We start from the raw sequence: 15,997 nt of genomic DNA on the forward strand, positions 1-15,997 counted from the left end.
AATCCTCACCCAAGGATATTTTGTCCATCGATTTTTAGAGAGTGGAAGGGAGGGGGAGAGACAGAAACATCAATGTGAGAGAGATACGTCGATTGGTTGCCTCCCACATGAGGATTGAGCCTGCAACAGAAGTACACGCCCTTGACCAGAATCAAACCCAAGATCCTTCAGTCCACGGGCCACTGCTCTATCCACTGAGCCAAACCAGCTACGGCTAAAATCTGAATTCTTTTTAAATGTTTTATATGTTTTTTCAATTTGTTCAAATTAATATTTTACCTTAAATGTCCTGGGTTTAGTGTGATTGTTGGCTATATTTCTTTTCAAAAAGATGTATCAATAGATCCATGGGACTTGAGAGATCAGTATTTATTTTAAAAAAGAAAAACAGGAAAAACAAAGACAAGATTTACTTTATTCCATATTAACGTATTCTTTGTAAACATACCCACAGACTGCATCTGACACATAGCAATCAGTAAGTTTCTTTTCATTAATGGCTATAACTTTAGAACCTGAAAATAACTATACACTAGTATCTCCCAGCCTGAACCTCCTATAAATTGATAAACCAATAAAAAACAAGCTTCCGTTTCCTCCAGATGTTTAATGCAAGACGCAGTGTAGCCATATTCCATGAAATGTGACTACCAGTAGGGAGGTTTGTAGCCCTACTGAATCAAACAAATAAAAGCACTGTGATACAGCTAAAAGCCTTACACAGATGTTCTGTTCTTAATCACTATAAATAAGGTTGTCTCTTGTGCTTTCTCTACTTTAGGAAGTTATATACTTTATAGATGAGAAACAAATCAACTCTACTGGTTTGAATTCTAAGTTATTCTTTTTACTAAAGACCTTTTGTTTTTCCAATTAAGATGGGAAGACCCAGCTGTTGGTATAAATAACTTATTTCTGTGACAATATTGAAAGGATATCACAATATTCAGTGTCAGTTCTGTAATCTTTTGGTAAGGGAGTGGCTAGAGGTTCTTTGCTCTCAGTAAGTGCTCTGGGCTGATGGATAAACACACTAAATTTAACACCCTGGTTGTTGGCAGCTCTGACAAAACCACTATTGGCAGTCATTGTGATGGCTTTTAGGGTGTCTCCTGTCCCAAAAATCGTTAATGAACGACTATTGATTTTTGAACTGGCCACTAGTCGCAAGGCACGTTCAGAAGGCTGGTCTGGCACCACATTAATTCGCTTAATTAGCACAGTGGCCCTCTCTCTCTCCCCAGGTCCTCCTAAAGCATCTAGAATAGACTGAAAATCCTTGACAGCAGATTCACAAGCAAACAGTTCCTTGTCCTTCATAAATGCCTCCAGCTGCGGTAGAACCTGCTCTTTCCTCTCTTGCTCTGCTTGTTCTGTTAGTACTTTTTCTCTAAAGATAAAGTGGCAACCTCCATAGCTGAGGGCAGATACATATGTGATTAAAGTAGTAATGTCCAGATTTACTCTTTTGCACACATCAACCTTAATCTCTGTTGGAAATGCAACACTTGCTAGTATATTTTCCCGGTCTACTCTGGTCACCTGGAAACATTCAGGGCCCTCTTCATCTGAGTCACTCTCACTCAGCTGGAGCTCTTCAGGGTGATCGAACAGAGAGTTAACTGCCACTATGTCTCCTCGCACAGATATGCCCATTTCTTTCAGCTTCTCTGCCATGGGGCTGGAGACACTGTTGTAAAATGCAAAGATGATGTGAGGGTTGCTATACTGCACTGGCTGCTGGCGGCTGGCCTGAAGGAAGTCTTCAGCTTGCTCAATGATGCTTTTGTCACCATACTGGCCCCGGCCCAGCCAAATATTATGCAGAGCTTCAGCCTTCCGGCCAATGGCTTTCACCCAAGTATGACCACCGTTTGCAACAACATCCACCACAAGGGTCTGCTTTTCTCCCAAGGTATCTGTGTAACCAAAAACATGAAGAACACTAACAACTTCTTCCAGATTTTCTGCTGATTCCACTATGGCTCTCAGGTGTGTTAAATTAGTGCTCTGTAAATGGGATTCCTTAATAGCTACTTTCCCAGCTTCTACTTTCTGTAAAAATTTTAATTCGGCCTTCAATTTGCTGCACAGCTTGGCACCACCTTCAACACCACCTTTTCTTGATCTAGAAAGTGATTCTGCTCTCTTGATCAGTTCCTTGGCTATGGCAATTCGTTCACAAAGCATGGAGTGTGCAGACATGCTGACAGCATTATCCCTTTCCTATGAAAAGAAAAGAAACAAGGCACAAATTGTGGCGATTAATTCTTCACTGAGGATTATAAAACTTCAATCTAGGAACAAAGCTTATGGAGGCTGAGTCTAGGCACCTGAGCTTCTGCATGTCTGATTTTGGAGACTCCCTTCTCTGACAGCTAAGGAAAGAATAACAGCTATACTTCCGAACTCTTCCTTTGGCGGGCTGGATTCTTAAAAACTTCAGACTTTCATTTCTTCAGCTTGAAGTTATGGGCTCCACAGCCTGTCCCAGGTCAGGACTAAACGCAGGAGTTGGGCAATCTGCTATGTAAGAAACTCCCTATCGGCAGCCTTACTCTGGTTGTAATAAAAGCTCAAAAGTCAAAGTAAACTGATTAAAGTAAAAAATATCCACACAGATATTAGCAAATTATCCAAAGCGAGGCTCTCTCCCCTAAACCGACCACACTAGGGCTCTCCAACCTTTTCCTCCTCCGTGAGCGGGTCTTCCTTAACCAGGGATAACCCGGGGGCACACAGTACACGCGCCAGGAGTCAAGACCGCCTCGCTCCTGCCCTTAACGCCAACCGGCACATTTTAAAAGACGGAAGGAGCCCATTAACTTGGCTTCCTCTCCGCCTCCAAACACCAACGAAACTCCATGGGTACAGGGCTCGGCCCGCGTCGGCGCGGCGGCCGGTACGGCGCCCCGGTCCCCGCAGGAGCCCATTAACTTGGCTTCCTCTCCGCCTCCAAACACCAACGAAACTCCATGGGTACAGGGCTCGGCCCGCGTCGGCGCCCCGGTCCCCGCAGCTGCGGCGGAGGCCTGCCGCGCCGGCTCGGCTCAAACGGCGCTGCGGCCGGAGGCGGGCGGAGGCCGCGCTGGTCACCCTCCAGGCCGGCCGCCGAGCTCAGCCCCTCCGGGCCTCGAAGGGGAGCCCGGCCTCCTCCTCCTCCCTCCCCTCCCCCGGCTCCTCACCCGCAGCGCCTGGAACCCCGAGCAGCGGGCATGCGCGCGCGCCTGGCTGGGACCCCCCGGGAACCTCACGCAGCAGCCCCGCCGTGACTGGGCCGCCGGTGCTCCGCCCGCGAGCCAACGCCGCCTCTGACGCCACCGCCTCCGACCTCCCGCGTCGCGTAGCCCGGCGCCGGGTGACGCAGCACCGGGATTCCCAGGGGGCAGCGCGGCCTCCCGAGCGCGGCTGAGGTTATCGCGGCCATGTTTGTTGATGGCACCTGGCTTCGGAGAGGAGGTAGAGGCACAGCCCCGGGAGCCAGGAAAGGAGCAGTGGCGCAATTCCCAGGGGTCCGAGCACACGGCAAGGCTTCACCCCAGGGTTCCAGGCAGGCTGACCTCGGCCCTCGCACCTGATCACTGGTTGGGCCTCGCCTGGGGGGGAGTGGGTGCATTTTAGTGAAGAAACTCCCTCACCCTAGCCAAGTACCCCGTGTGGCTATCAAATTCAAACCCCTAACAGGTGCCAGGCAGAGGTTACACATCTGGTAAGTGCTGGCGCTGGGATTTCTGACTCCAGGCCAAAGCCCTTTCCATTGCACCACCCTGGGCTCCCATAGAAAGTGAGTATAGAGAGGAGTGCAAATGAGCAAGTGACTTCTCAGAGACTGGAAAATTTATATTCGTCTAGTCTAGTAGAGTGCCCAAAGTCACCCAGGAGGTTAGGGCTTTATTAAAGCAATAATTTTAAAAGTTAAGTGGACTTCCAAGTTAAAAATAATTTTTTGTATGCTTTGTGTCAAAGGTAAGAAACATTCAAACCTGTGAGGAATTTTTGTGCGTTTATTTGAGCCAAACTGTCCACAATTGCTGGGAAAGAAAATCTCAATGCATTGAGATAATGCTCCAGAGAATGGCAGTTTTGCACCTTGTTTTATGCATTACAATCGAAAGAGAAGACACAAGTGGGTTACATGAAATTCATTGGTGATTGATTGGGGAGGGAGTAAAACGATAGACACAAATCTTCTACAGAGGTGGGTCCGGGATAACTGACAATCAACAATTAACATGGTGATAACGGTCTCTGGCCCAGGGCAGGGGCATTGGTTGTGCCCTGAGGGGTCTGGAGAAAGGGGAGTTACCCTGACAATCCAAAGGAATGTTATCATAGATGCAAAAGACATAGATAGGCTTAAAGATTGACTTTTATCAGGGAAGATTCTAGTCTAGTAGATGATTACCTGCCATAAACTGCTTTTAGTTAAAGTTTTTAATTTCAAACCATCCTTAGGTTACTTTAGGTCTCTGGGTTTGACACTTCTCCAAAAAGGGCACACAGATGGACAACAGACGCATTAAAACATCATTAATCACCAAAGATGCAAATTAAAACTACACTGAGATATCACCTCATACCTACCAGAATGGCTTCCATCAATAAATCAACAAACAAGTGCTGGGGAGGATGTAGAGAAAAAGGAACCCTAGTGCACTGTTGGTGGGAATGCGGACTGGTGCAGCCACTGTGGAAAACAGTATGAAGTTTCCTCTTAAAATTAAAATGGAATTGCCATTTAACCCAGAGATTCCACTTCTAGGAATATATCCTAAATATCCCAAAACACCAATCAGAAAGAATATATGCACCCCTATGTTCATAACAGTGCTATTTACAACAGCCAAGATCTGAAAACAGCCCAAGTGCCCATCAGTTCAAGAGTGGATAAAAAAGCTGTGGTATATTTACAAAAAGCCATTCACATCATGGAATATTATGCAGCTGTAAAAAAAAAAAAGGATCTCTTACCTTTTGAGACCACATGGATGGACCTAGAGATTATTATGCTAAGTGAAATAAGCCAGTCAGAGAAAGACAGGTATCACATGATCTCATACATGTGTAATCTAATGAACATAATAAACTGATGAACATATAAGTCCAGAGGCATGGATATGTGGAACAGACTGACAGATCATAGGGAAGGTGGGTGCTGGGGACAAGAAGAGATTAACCAAAGAACATATGCATATATGCATAGCCCATGGACACAGACAATACTGTAGTGAAGGCCAGGGCTGGGTGGAGGGGGTAAAGGGGTTAAAATGGGGGATATCTGTAATAGTCAACAACAGAAAAAAATGGCTAGAATCTACAGGCTGGAAAAGACTAGAATTTGGGACATTTAGAGATGCATGGAATGGATTGCTAAACCAAAGAATCTGGACATAAAGTACTTATTTTAAGGCAAATGAAAAGAACAAACTGAGAACAAGGGAGAAGTGTTCTAGGCAGCTTCAATTGAACTGGGCTTCATATTTAATGTGGCTATAGGCAGAGATTAGACTCTTGACACCAATCCATTTCAGCTAATTTTTCCTCTCTTTATTCTGTAAACATGCAGTAAGAAACTGCATGTGGTTTCTTTTTGTCCTAAATATAAATGCCTTTACTTTTCCCTTCTTTGATTTGTAGAATTTTAGCATCCCTGTTTAATTTGACATCAGAGGGCAAATTCAAAGGCAGTCTTAGCCAAATCATTATCCTTGCCAGGCCTTTCACTTGCATTAAAATATACTTTCAGAAAACCCTCTGAGATAATTAACTTGTGCTGTCACTTAGGCAGTAAGTGGGAGAGGTGAGACCTGACTAAAAACCATTCCTTTTTATCACTACCTTCCCTTTCTAGTGTGTTGGATTCACAATATATCGAGAACCCATAAGGAAAGATAAGATGAGGCCTTCAAGACAAATATCTATAATAAAAGTGTAATATGCTAATTAGACTTGACGTCCTTCCAGACGAAGCTGGGGCTTCGAGGGAAGCCCGGGTCCCAGTGCCAAAGGGAAGCTGGTGCCAGCAGCCGGGGTAAGGCAGGCCTACTCTTGCACGAATTTTGCACATCAAGCCTCTAGTCTTGAAATAAACTGGCATGTACCATAATAATGCTTCTGCCACTTAGAATGAGATAGGGGTGTTGTAACTGGGAATCCTGACAAAAATTCTCTAAGACTCTTCCCCTAAAGTTGGCTAAATTTTAATCAAAACCTTTTTAGCTAAATTTAATCATGGAAATGCTGGTATCTGTTGGTAAGAATAATGACACTCATAAACCCTCCCTATGTTCTGTAAGCCAGACTAATGATGTGATTTCTCTTATCCTACGATCTTTTTAAAAAGACAAAGGTTGGTTCAGTGGTTGAGCGCCAACCCATGAACCAGGCACGGTTCAGTTCCATGCCCAGGTTGTGGGCTCAATCCCCAGTAGGGGCTGTGCAGGAGTCAGCAGATCAATGATTTCTCTCTCATCACTGTTATCTCCCTCTCCCTCTAAAATCAATAAAAACATTAAAAAAAAAAAAAAGACAAAGAAAACTATACTATGCCTTTGCATATAATGAAAACAGTTCAGATACTCTGAATCACCTGCTTGATTGTATGGACCTTAATTTGCAATAAAGATTCTGAGTACTCTGAGATTACATGAATGAGGGATTCTTAAACCATAATTTTGACGCTTAAGTATTAGTATTTTATTTCCAGCACTCATATTCATCCTTAAATTTAAAAAGCCTGTTCTAGACTCTAAGGAGGTCTTTTACAATACACTTATCTACTTGTGATGGAGAAACCAACAAGAACCAGCACATAATTTTTCACTTACATAATTTATATCCCATAGGAGACTATTTGGCTTAGCACTCTTCTAAGCTCCAGTGCTATTTCACAGAATCACCTAGGGTTCCACTGACCCACACCTAGTGGTCCCTAAGAAACAGCTTCGCTTCCTACCTTGTCTCAGGAATACATGAATGTCTGTAGATTTTCTCAGCTCTAAAAACAGTGTTTACCAAAATCTGCATTTTGCTTTACTGAAGCATAGACAATATCTGGTAGTAAAGGAAGAGGATAGTAAGATTTGACTTAACCAAAATTGCATGAAGACTAAAGAATGACTTCACCATTCTGTTTTGCAACGTAGTTTCCAGAAATCAACGGAGATAAAAAGCAGAAAATAACTTTTAAAATTTTACTAACTCCTAAAAATCTGAAAGTTGGATTTAACAGTTTATTATGAGTTATAAGTATCATTTTAAAAACACTGATCCATTAAATCATGTAGAAATAAGTATGCAAAAGTTTGCAAAACAAAACATACTTTAAACATGTTTAAGTATAGAGATTATCTGCAATTCCAGATTTTCAGTCACTTCATTATGCTATGGCAGCCAAGTAATCCTTAACTTCAGTTGGAGTAAGCCTCCTAAATCCAGCTTCATTGCAGATTCCAACTTCTATGTTATCTTCTGTCATCTGCCCTTCAAAGCTTTCCTATTGATGAGGCAGGAAAAAAGGTCAATTTTCCAAACAGTTAATTATAAAATCATTATAAACCCAACTGTTAGATATTGAACTAACCTTTAGGGTTAATATGGCTGTATGAATGGCATCTTCAAGTTCTAGATCTTCATTATATCTAAAGAGTTTTTCAAGAAAAAACAATTATGGCACAATTTATAGTATAATAATTATTTAAACACAATGATAACAACAGCTTACGACTTTTAAAAAATTTTAAACACTCTTAAAAATACTAAGTTACAAATTAATCCTTTTAGTCACCTAATTGAGATAGCTGTCCAATAAGAAACTGAGAATAATTTAAGGTGCATTCCCAATATCAGGAATATAATCCCAATATGAGTTTATTTTAGGAAACTTCCTTAAGTATAAGTAGTTCAATATAATAAGAATGTGGTGGCAATATTATAGTAATTCTTAAAAATAAAGCAGAAAATACAGACTTTTGTTAAAATTTCTTGTTCTTTTAAGTTAAAACTCCATGTGAAATGTTTTTGAAGACTCATTAATAAAATGAGTAAAAGAAAAGGGAAGTGATTTAAGATCCTAAATTATTTAAGTTTAACAATTAATACCAGGTCTAATCTTAGCAAAGTTCATCTGTTAGTTAAAGTCAATTACAAATTTCTCACATTAAAAATGTAGAACATTTTTTGGAGAACTACAATAATGCCAAGTCTAGAATACAACTAGAAATAAGTGAAAGCAATTCATTGTTATTGTTAGGGCAGCGACAGCAGATTTTTACATAGTGCTCCACTTTTTATCAAGCATGTATATCATATACTTACTCTACCATCAATACCAGGTATTTGGCTTCACAATTTATTTTTGTAATTGTCATAATGTAAAATGTTACCACTTAAATCACTTAAAAAGTTTTCTCCAAATCCATTGTCCTTATATTTGATAGAAAGAGTTCTTAAGAAATTAAAAAATATTACCAATTAATATATTGAAGAACAGGGAGCCAGAGTGGAGAGTTTTTTGTCTTATCTGTAAGTAGGCTCGAATATAGAATACAACAACAGATTTTGAACTCCGATTATAAATTATTTAAAGAGAGCTGAAAACCATAAATTAAGATTGCTAACAAATCCAGTTATAGTGAGCGTACCTTTTCTCAAGAAAAGTTTTTCCATTCACATAGTTCTTTCCCATCGCTGTGGCTTTCCAGGCAAAGTAAGCTCCCTAATAACGATAAGGAAGAAGAAAACCCATTATTTTAAATAATCTAATTATATCGACCTGCCATTTATTTTTTTAGCTCTATAATTTGTCTCTAACTTCTGAAGTCACAAAGTAGGTTATTCTTTCAAAAAAGTTACAGGGATACAAAAAAGTAAAAAAAGACTTTTGGATGTTATGAGGAAGTTCAGTATCTTCACTGTGGTGATGGTTTACTCAGATATTTACCTATATCAAAACTCCTCAAGTTGCACCCTTTAAAAGTGTGCAATTTATTGTACACAGTTTATGTAAAAAAGCCAGTTAAAGGAAACTGCGGGTAACATAAAGCAAACAATTAAGAGTGATAGTTTAGCTTTCTAGGATTGAAGGGCTCTATAAAACTGTCATATGTATCTGAAAAGTGGTGCCCAATTCATCATATTGGTGACTAAATTAATTAAAGTAGCAGCAATATGGCATGACCTCATCTGTTGAAAAAATATACACGTGCACGCTTACACACACACACACACACACACAAATACCAAACATATTTTAAAAGAAACAACTGCCTTTTAGATACAAGGATGAAAAGGGGCAAAAGATAAAATCTAGATTCTTGTGATGGTGGCTTCTGCTACCCACTAGAAAGGAAAGTAACAGGGCTTGTTATCTAGCTTCAGAAACTCAAAGAGATGTAATAATAAAGTTCTCAAAATACTTAATTTTTCTGATTTAAATAAAATATTTTTCTTTGCCTTTTTAGATTACAAAGTTAAATCATAGGATTTGAATTAAGCGAATCTGTAAATATCTAATGATACATTAAATACGAAAGATCAGTTCCTAATGATTTTTTCTTCCAGTTCTCCTCACAGCAAATGAGACAGATGCAGAGTAGCAACATCCTTTATGAATACTTCTAACTCAGAGACCAATCCTTTGCTTTAGAGTAGACAAGTCACCCATTTTGCAAAACAAGACAGTTACATCAATGTTTCCACAGGATTAGTCATATCAAGTCAGCCCCAAGATTAAACAGATGGCAAAGAGTACAACACTGTCCTCTAGACCCATATATTTCACAGTATTTCTCAAAGTAACAGAATTCCAGACACTTAAAAAGATCTGATAAATATTTCAACAAATCATTCAATTATGTGATATGAATGAACAAGACAGGAGAACAGAGGGCAGAACTAAGGTAGCTTCCTCATCGAAAGACTGAATTACCAACACTTCAAATGTGCAAATAAATAGGAACTATTTCATACTTTCTAAAGTCCAAATGAAAAAGACAAAAATTGTTAATTTCAAAATTTTTGTTATTGTTTTTATTAGCTTTTAAAGGAACATTTTAACAATCCCTCAAATACATCTGATACTTACTGATGGATCTGACTGAAATAAATATGGTCGCCCCTCATTCCAACCACAAATTAGTAAAGAAACTCCAAATGGACGAACACCACTGAAGAAAGGAAAATGAAAATTACTTGGTTAAAATCAATCTAAGTAAGTATTAATTCTCAAGTGAAGTAAATTATCGGGTAAACCAAATTAGACTCATAAGTTCCTTAAAAAATACTTAATACCTCTTTCTGAACAAATCAAATCAAAACAAAATAATTCTCTTTGTGGTACCAAGGAATAGTAGTTAAATCATTTCGGTAAATGGAGTGACACAAATATTGGGTTGAGTAAGGGTGGAGTAACATTAAGTGTCCTAACAAAATGACAACCTTCAGCAATGCAGTTTTCTCACTGACTTCACACATCAGCAACTAGCTTTACACTACCTCATCCACGTTCACAAACTCAAGAGAATTAGAATGAATATGGATGTGTCAAAGAGTTATTGCTTTCATGGTGTGCTTGTGATCATTTCTGATTGGGATGATAAACTTGAAAACAGTAGGGTTGTTTGCCTATACTAGTAAAAAGTGTTTTAGTAACTGGCAAAAGAAATTTATTTAGAAGCTACTTTCTGCTGCTTTCCCCTATTACACAAACAGCAAGAAAACATTCAGATTTTTTCCATAAGAAAATATTCTAGCTCCAGTTGAGAAATTATTCATCATGGTGATTTTCTCTACTCATTAAATAAATACAGGAATAGTAAGTCCTCTTTTTTTAATGTATCTACTCTTCTAAAATGATTTCTTTTTCTAATATGACACATTTCAAGTAATATAAAGTCAACTTACCCTGATTGGGTATATTCTTGCATCACAGAAGCTACTCTCTGTACCAGCTGAGCTGTGGGAATGGGTTCTTGGTAAACAAGATAATATTGCTGAGCTAGTTTTCGAGCTCTGTGTACAAGCACTCTAGCAAACAAGGAAGAAATAAAGTTTAATTAAAGTGAAGACATTTTAAAGACTCATTCTCCTTCTAACAGCATTTAACTACAGCACAAGTTTAGTAACTATGTGCTCAAAGCCAGTCTTGCTACTACATGATTCCAGTTAATTTACAAGAAAACATCACAGCATCACAGAGATGAGCCACGGGAAATAAATAAGGACAAGGCAAAAAGCGACTAGCAGTACCAGTCAGCTTAATAACAACGGATTTAGTGTATACTAGTACAATGAGAGCTTTATCTCCCTCCATGGTTTCAAGATTGTGCTTTCTCCCAAGGGCAGTCACCCTGATGCTTTATACCTCAATCCAGCACACACATATACACCTGCACACATGACCAAAATTTCAAGCATTTTTATTCTCTCTGCCTCAAACTTTCCCATAGACTACACTTCAAAAAGTCTCTTTCAAAGACTAAAGGGTAGCAAATAACTACTTGTAACTTAAAAAATGTAAAATTTATCTTAAGAATATACTGTATAATAATCAAGCATATAGCAAAACCAATAGGATGTAACTTTACCTGCTTATGTACTACTGATCTGAATGAATCGTGCACATTATCACTCTGTACAAAACTCAGTTTATTCCATCAGTAGCACACTGAGGCATCCCTTCTATAAACCACTAACAGGACCCACTATAGTGAAGCATGATCACATTCCAGAGACACTGTTGCTTTTAAACTTATTAAAGGGAAATTCTGGCTCTACTTATTTTGTTCCACACAAAATCAAGAATGAAGTCATATTCCTTTTACTGTTAAATGACAGAGAGCTGTCAATCTCTTTCAACTTGTTGGTCCCTGATGTACAGGATTACTCTCTCCCCTCCTGTGAACAGATGATCATCTATCAGTGGTTCTCAACCTTCTGTCCCTTTAAATACAGTTCCTCATGTTGTGACCCAACCATAAAATTATTTTCGTTGCTACTTCATAACTGTAATGTTGCTACTGTTATGAATCGAAATGTAAATATCTGATATGCAGGATGGTCTTAGGTGACCCCTGTGAAAGGGTCATTCGACCGCCAAAGGGGTCCTGACCCACAGGTTGAGAACCGCTGATCTAGATGCTGAATGGCTGTCATATTCAGAAATTTTCAGTGGCCTTTGAGAATTCTGTCCCTTTACTAAAAACAAATAAATAAAATAAGGTCAATTCTGGACGGTGATACTTTCTTCTGCTGCCTGATGACTTTTTAAAATATAGTTTATTATACCTATTGTAACTTGTATTGCTTTTATTGTTTTTAAAATGCATTCGAAAACAGCAAAGCCCTTGAAGTCCAGCCCTTGGATGGTAGGAAAGGGACTGTGCTCAGAAAGGAGAAACTACTAAACAGAGGTAAGAAGAGTAAGTACTGTATCTATCTCCTCTTTTACAACCAACTTGCTTGCATTGAGTATCCTCCTTAAAGTAATCCTTTATGCTGCTGCTGCTATACAAAACAAAACAAAAAGGAAGTTGGGAGATTAAAGGATAAACATTCCTTGATTTTTTTTCTCCTCAAATATAGATTATGAGCAGTCATGAGACAGTGAGAAAATTAATAAATAGTATAGCATACCTGTAATCTGGGCCCATGCCACTATATACCAAGCCTATATGTTTGGTAATTGGCTCCACTTTGTGTACACTTCGCTCATCATACAGAATGGATTTCTGTTTCTTCTCCGTTGCTAATACCACACCATTTGAAGCTTAAAAAAACACACACAAAAAAAAACACTCCACCTAAATGTTTAATCATTTAAAGACTGCTTCAAGAGCTTTAGAATTATAGCTACATTTTACCAATTTCCTTTTACTTACAAAACTTTTTCTTCTGGATTCCTATATTAAAACACATTGCGGACCAGTAGTTTTATTGCTAGCTTTACCAAGTGGCCAGGCAAGTCTCTACTGAACGAGTACAAAAGTTTTACATAGATGTTAAAGGCACGCTTTAAAATTAAATACCCATTGCATTTTGAAGTTATTTATTACATATTCTTACAAGCTAGTATCTTTTTCAAGTATGATACTTTGTAAAACACTGTGTAATAGAAGCAAGAATTCTCTGTGATCAGTCTGCAATGTGTTAAAATCACCTAAGGAGCAACAGTAAATCAATTTTTCCCTCAGTGGTCATCCACATACACAAAAAAATCCCTACAGCTAACAATATTACATAACTTTCTCAAAAGTATTCCAGGACATTTAAGAGCCCACATGTTTTAAAATAACAGAATTTTGCCTACTCATCCTACTTTTCTTATAATCTGAAATTTAAAAATCAATGACAGACTTTTTTTAAAGGGTATCTTTAGATTAAGTTTTGTAATAACCTTTTCTAAATTACAGGAAGGATTAAAAACTGCCAGAGAATAGTGATATATATAATTAATGGAAAAATAAAATAATACTCAGTTATCTGAATGGGAAAAACTATAGATTATCACAACTAATTAGATAAAGGTGCTATATTTATTTTGAAAAAAAAATTTAATCACCTCGTTAGGCTTACTATATTCTTGAAACTTCAGATACTGTACATTAGAACTGTTAAAAATTATGCTGTCACAGCTTTTTATTCATACATTAATTACTAATTAATTCCATAAGAACACTGGGATAAATATTAGCAGGCATCTGAAATGAATGAAGTATTTAATTACCTTTAATGCCCACTGAAGGGGCTCCTCCAGCTACAGCAGCCAAAGCATATTCAATCTGAACAAGTTTACCAGATGGGCTTAAAAAGAAACAAAGGTATTTATTAAATTCACACATTTTCAAATATTTATTATAGAAATATCTCCAAATCCATTAATCAAACATCAAGAAATAGCTGAACTTTGAAATTTATCATAAAATTGTACAGAAGCTGAAGTTTACTAGGCGATTTGAACATATTCATAGTGAAGTGCTCATCTGTTTCCTTTGGTTATTTTCTTGTCTGCCACTTAAAGAAGTAGCATTACTATAGCCTTTCACCACTTACCTCAACCTTGTGATTTGGGGCAAGTTATTAAATCTCTCTGTACCTCAGTTTTGTAATCTAGAAAATGGAGATAAACAGTTCTATAGTAGTTACCTATTTCAAAGGTTGTGAAGATGAAATGAAGTGATGCCTTATGTTCCCGGCACAAAATTAATACTAAGTAAACACCAAAATAGTAATGTTATTAAGAACGTGAATGTGTCTGTTAACTACCAAACAGCAGCATATACCTCATGTGGGTGGAGCTATATATATTTTAGAAAGTGGAATGGCCTAAGACTTAAGACCTAGATATCAGTCACAACAAAGCACTTCCTATATAGTATAATATACACGTTTACCATATTTATCATTGCATCTTTCTGTGTGAAAACTCACTGATCTGTGAGCTCACTGACCAATCCCTGTATTCAATCATGCCTCCACCCCATTCCAACATCTCTATCTGGGATAACTGCAATAGCCTTTCTAACTACTTTTCCTCTTTCATCCTCACTTCCATCCCCCCCAGCCGGAATTACCTTTGTACCATGTCACTCCCCACCTAAATTCTACAGTAACTTCTGGGTTCACTTAAAATAAAAACTCCTTACTCTAGCCCTACAAGATTGGACTTGACCCACGCTAACTCCTTGCTCACTATACTCGAGCACATCTGCCTTATTCAATTCCTTTAGGAGATCAAGCTCTTGTCCAACTTTAGGACTTTCATACATGCCCATGTTCCCTCTGTCTGCAACGCTCTCTCACCCCTCAATCTTCAAACAGCTGGCTCCTTTTCATCTTCCAATCTCAAAAATCACCCTCAAGCATGGGCCTTTCCTGACTCTGATTACCCAATCGAAAGTTATGTTCCTTACCCACGAATCTCAGAGGAAAGGGGAGGGCGGAAAGAGATCAACCCCAGAACTTGTATGCACATATGCAAAAGCCACGGACACAGACCATAGTGTGGTAGGCTTGGGGGATGGAGGCGGGGTGGAGAGGATCAAAGCGGGGAATAGGGGGTACATATGTAATACTTTAAACATAAAGATAAATTTAAAAATAAAGTTATGTTCCTTCTTTAAGCCTCTTTTTGTAAAACTTCCCAGGAAGGGGGAAACATTTTTCAGAATGCAATTACAGGCACCAATTTGTTAATTCGTTTCCTGTTAATATTCCCAACCGCACGTGATATACAAGAATACCTAGGAGGAGATGATAGAAAGCGTAGCGCTTTCATTTTTAGTTCCTACGCTTCAAATAAGGGCATCGAAGAAACCGCAAGTGGGAGATTTTGAACGACACTAGTACGAAAGGGAAGCTAAAACTCAGATCAAATGTTAAATGGAGGCTTGCTGAGATCTGATCAACATTCCGAGCTCCAGAAGCTCCGGAGTCAGGCCGACCTGAGTTCTGAACGGGACACCCAGACGCAGCTCGGCCAAAGCTGCCTTCTTCTCTAGTATCCAAAGCGAAAGCAAATCCCTGGCTGAGGCCGGTACCTTCCCACAACCTCAGGGTCGCCCGGGACTCCCGGCCTGCGTTCCCGCGGCCTCCCGGGACCGCTTGCTCCCCGGGCCGTGGGCGGGCCCGACAAATGACTTTGCAAAGTCGTATTCCAGCCCCCTCCCCTACTGGGCCCTCCGAAAGCACCGAGCCGAAGACCAAGTCGGAAAATAAAAAAAATAAAAAACCCGGTGGGCAAAGATCCTGCAACCTCAGCCACGCAGAGAATCTCCATACCTGAAAGTAGTCAACGAAAAGCTGTAACCGCGCTCCGCCATCTTTGCCCGGAGACCCAAAGCACGTTCTCGCACCTGCGCACTACGTCCGGCTTCCTTTCATTTCCCTCAAGGCGCCTTCCTTCCTTCCTCTCCCTCTGATTGGAGGAAAGTCAGAGCCGCTCCAGAGGCATGCCGGCCGTTGTAGTTCCAGACGCCGGGGTGTCCGACTCTGCGTCAGT

The 15,997-nt window shown here is 39.4% G+C and overlaps 2 protein-coding genes across 3 annotated transcripts; both read right to left on the bottom strand.

The window, feature by feature from the left end:
• Positions 1 to 351: 351 nt before the first annotated feature.
• On the bottom strand, positions 352 to 3,305 carry CUNH7orf25 (chromosome unknown C7orf25 homolog). 2 transcript variants are annotated; one of them, XM_070424738.1, is made up of 2 exons: positions 3,186 to 3,305; positions 352 to 2,226 (listed from the first exon to the last, which is right to left on the bottom strand). In XM_070424738.1, the coding sequence occupies exon 2, from the start codon at positions 2,203 to 2,205 to the stop codon at positions 910 to 912; it is 1,296 nt and encodes a 431-aa protein (XP_070280839.1). In that variant the 5' UTR covers positions 2,206 to 2,226; positions 3,186 to 3,305; the 3' UTR covers positions 352 to 909. The 2 variants fall into 2 exon arrangements, with proteins under 2 accessions (XP_070280839.1, XP_070280838.1); XM_070424737.1 differs by lacking the exon at positions 3,186 to 3,305 and adding an exon at positions 2,334 to 2,919.
• Positions 3,306 to 3,975: 670 nt separating this feature from the next.
• On the bottom strand, positions 3,976 to 15,845 carry PSMA2 (proteasome 20S subunit alpha 2). Its single transcript, XM_070424741.1, has 8 exons — positions 15,778 to 15,845; positions 13,724 to 13,800; positions 12,634 to 12,766; positions 10,903 to 11,025; positions 10,085 to 10,166; positions 8,643 to 8,716; positions 7,583 to 7,640; positions 3,976 to 7,495 (listed from the first exon to the last, which is right to left on the bottom strand). Exons 1-8 carry the CDS (start codon positions 15,816 to 15,818, stop codon positions 7,379 to 7,381), a joined length of 705 nt encoding a protein of 234 aa, XP_070280842.1. The 5' UTR covers positions 15,819 to 15,845; the 3' UTR covers positions 3,976 to 7,378.
• Positions 15,846 to 15,997: the final 152 nt, after the last annotated feature.

Source organism: Myotis yumanensis, unplaced genomic scaffold (genome assembly GCF_028538775.1).
Source record: "Myotis yumanensis isolate MYYU_CA2020_CCGP unplaced genomic scaffold, mMyoYum1.0.hap1 SCAF_9, whole genome shotgun sequence".
Taxonomy (NCBI): Eukaryota; Metazoa; Chordata; class Mammalia; order Chiroptera; family Vespertilionidae; genus Myotis; species Myotis yumanensis.

Bases quoted from the DNA above. Each gene is read 5' to 3' on its own strand.
- CUNH7orf25 (XM_070424738.1), bottom strand. From the start codon at position 2,205: ATGTCTGCACACTCCATGCTTTGTGAACGAATTGCCATAGCCAAGGAA.
- PSMA2 (XM_070424741.1), bottom strand. From the start codon at position 15,818: ATGGCGGAGCGCGGTTACAGCTTTTCGTTGACTACTTTCAG. The intron at 13,801-15,777 runs GTATGGAGATTC...TTTCTTTTTAAG, and splicing joins TTTTCGTTGACTACTTTCAG to CCCATCTGGTAAACTTGTTC. The intron at 10,167-10,902 runs GTAAGTTGACTT...TCCTTTCTTCAG, and splicing joins CAAGAATATACCCAATCAGG to TGGTGTTCGTCCATTTGGAG.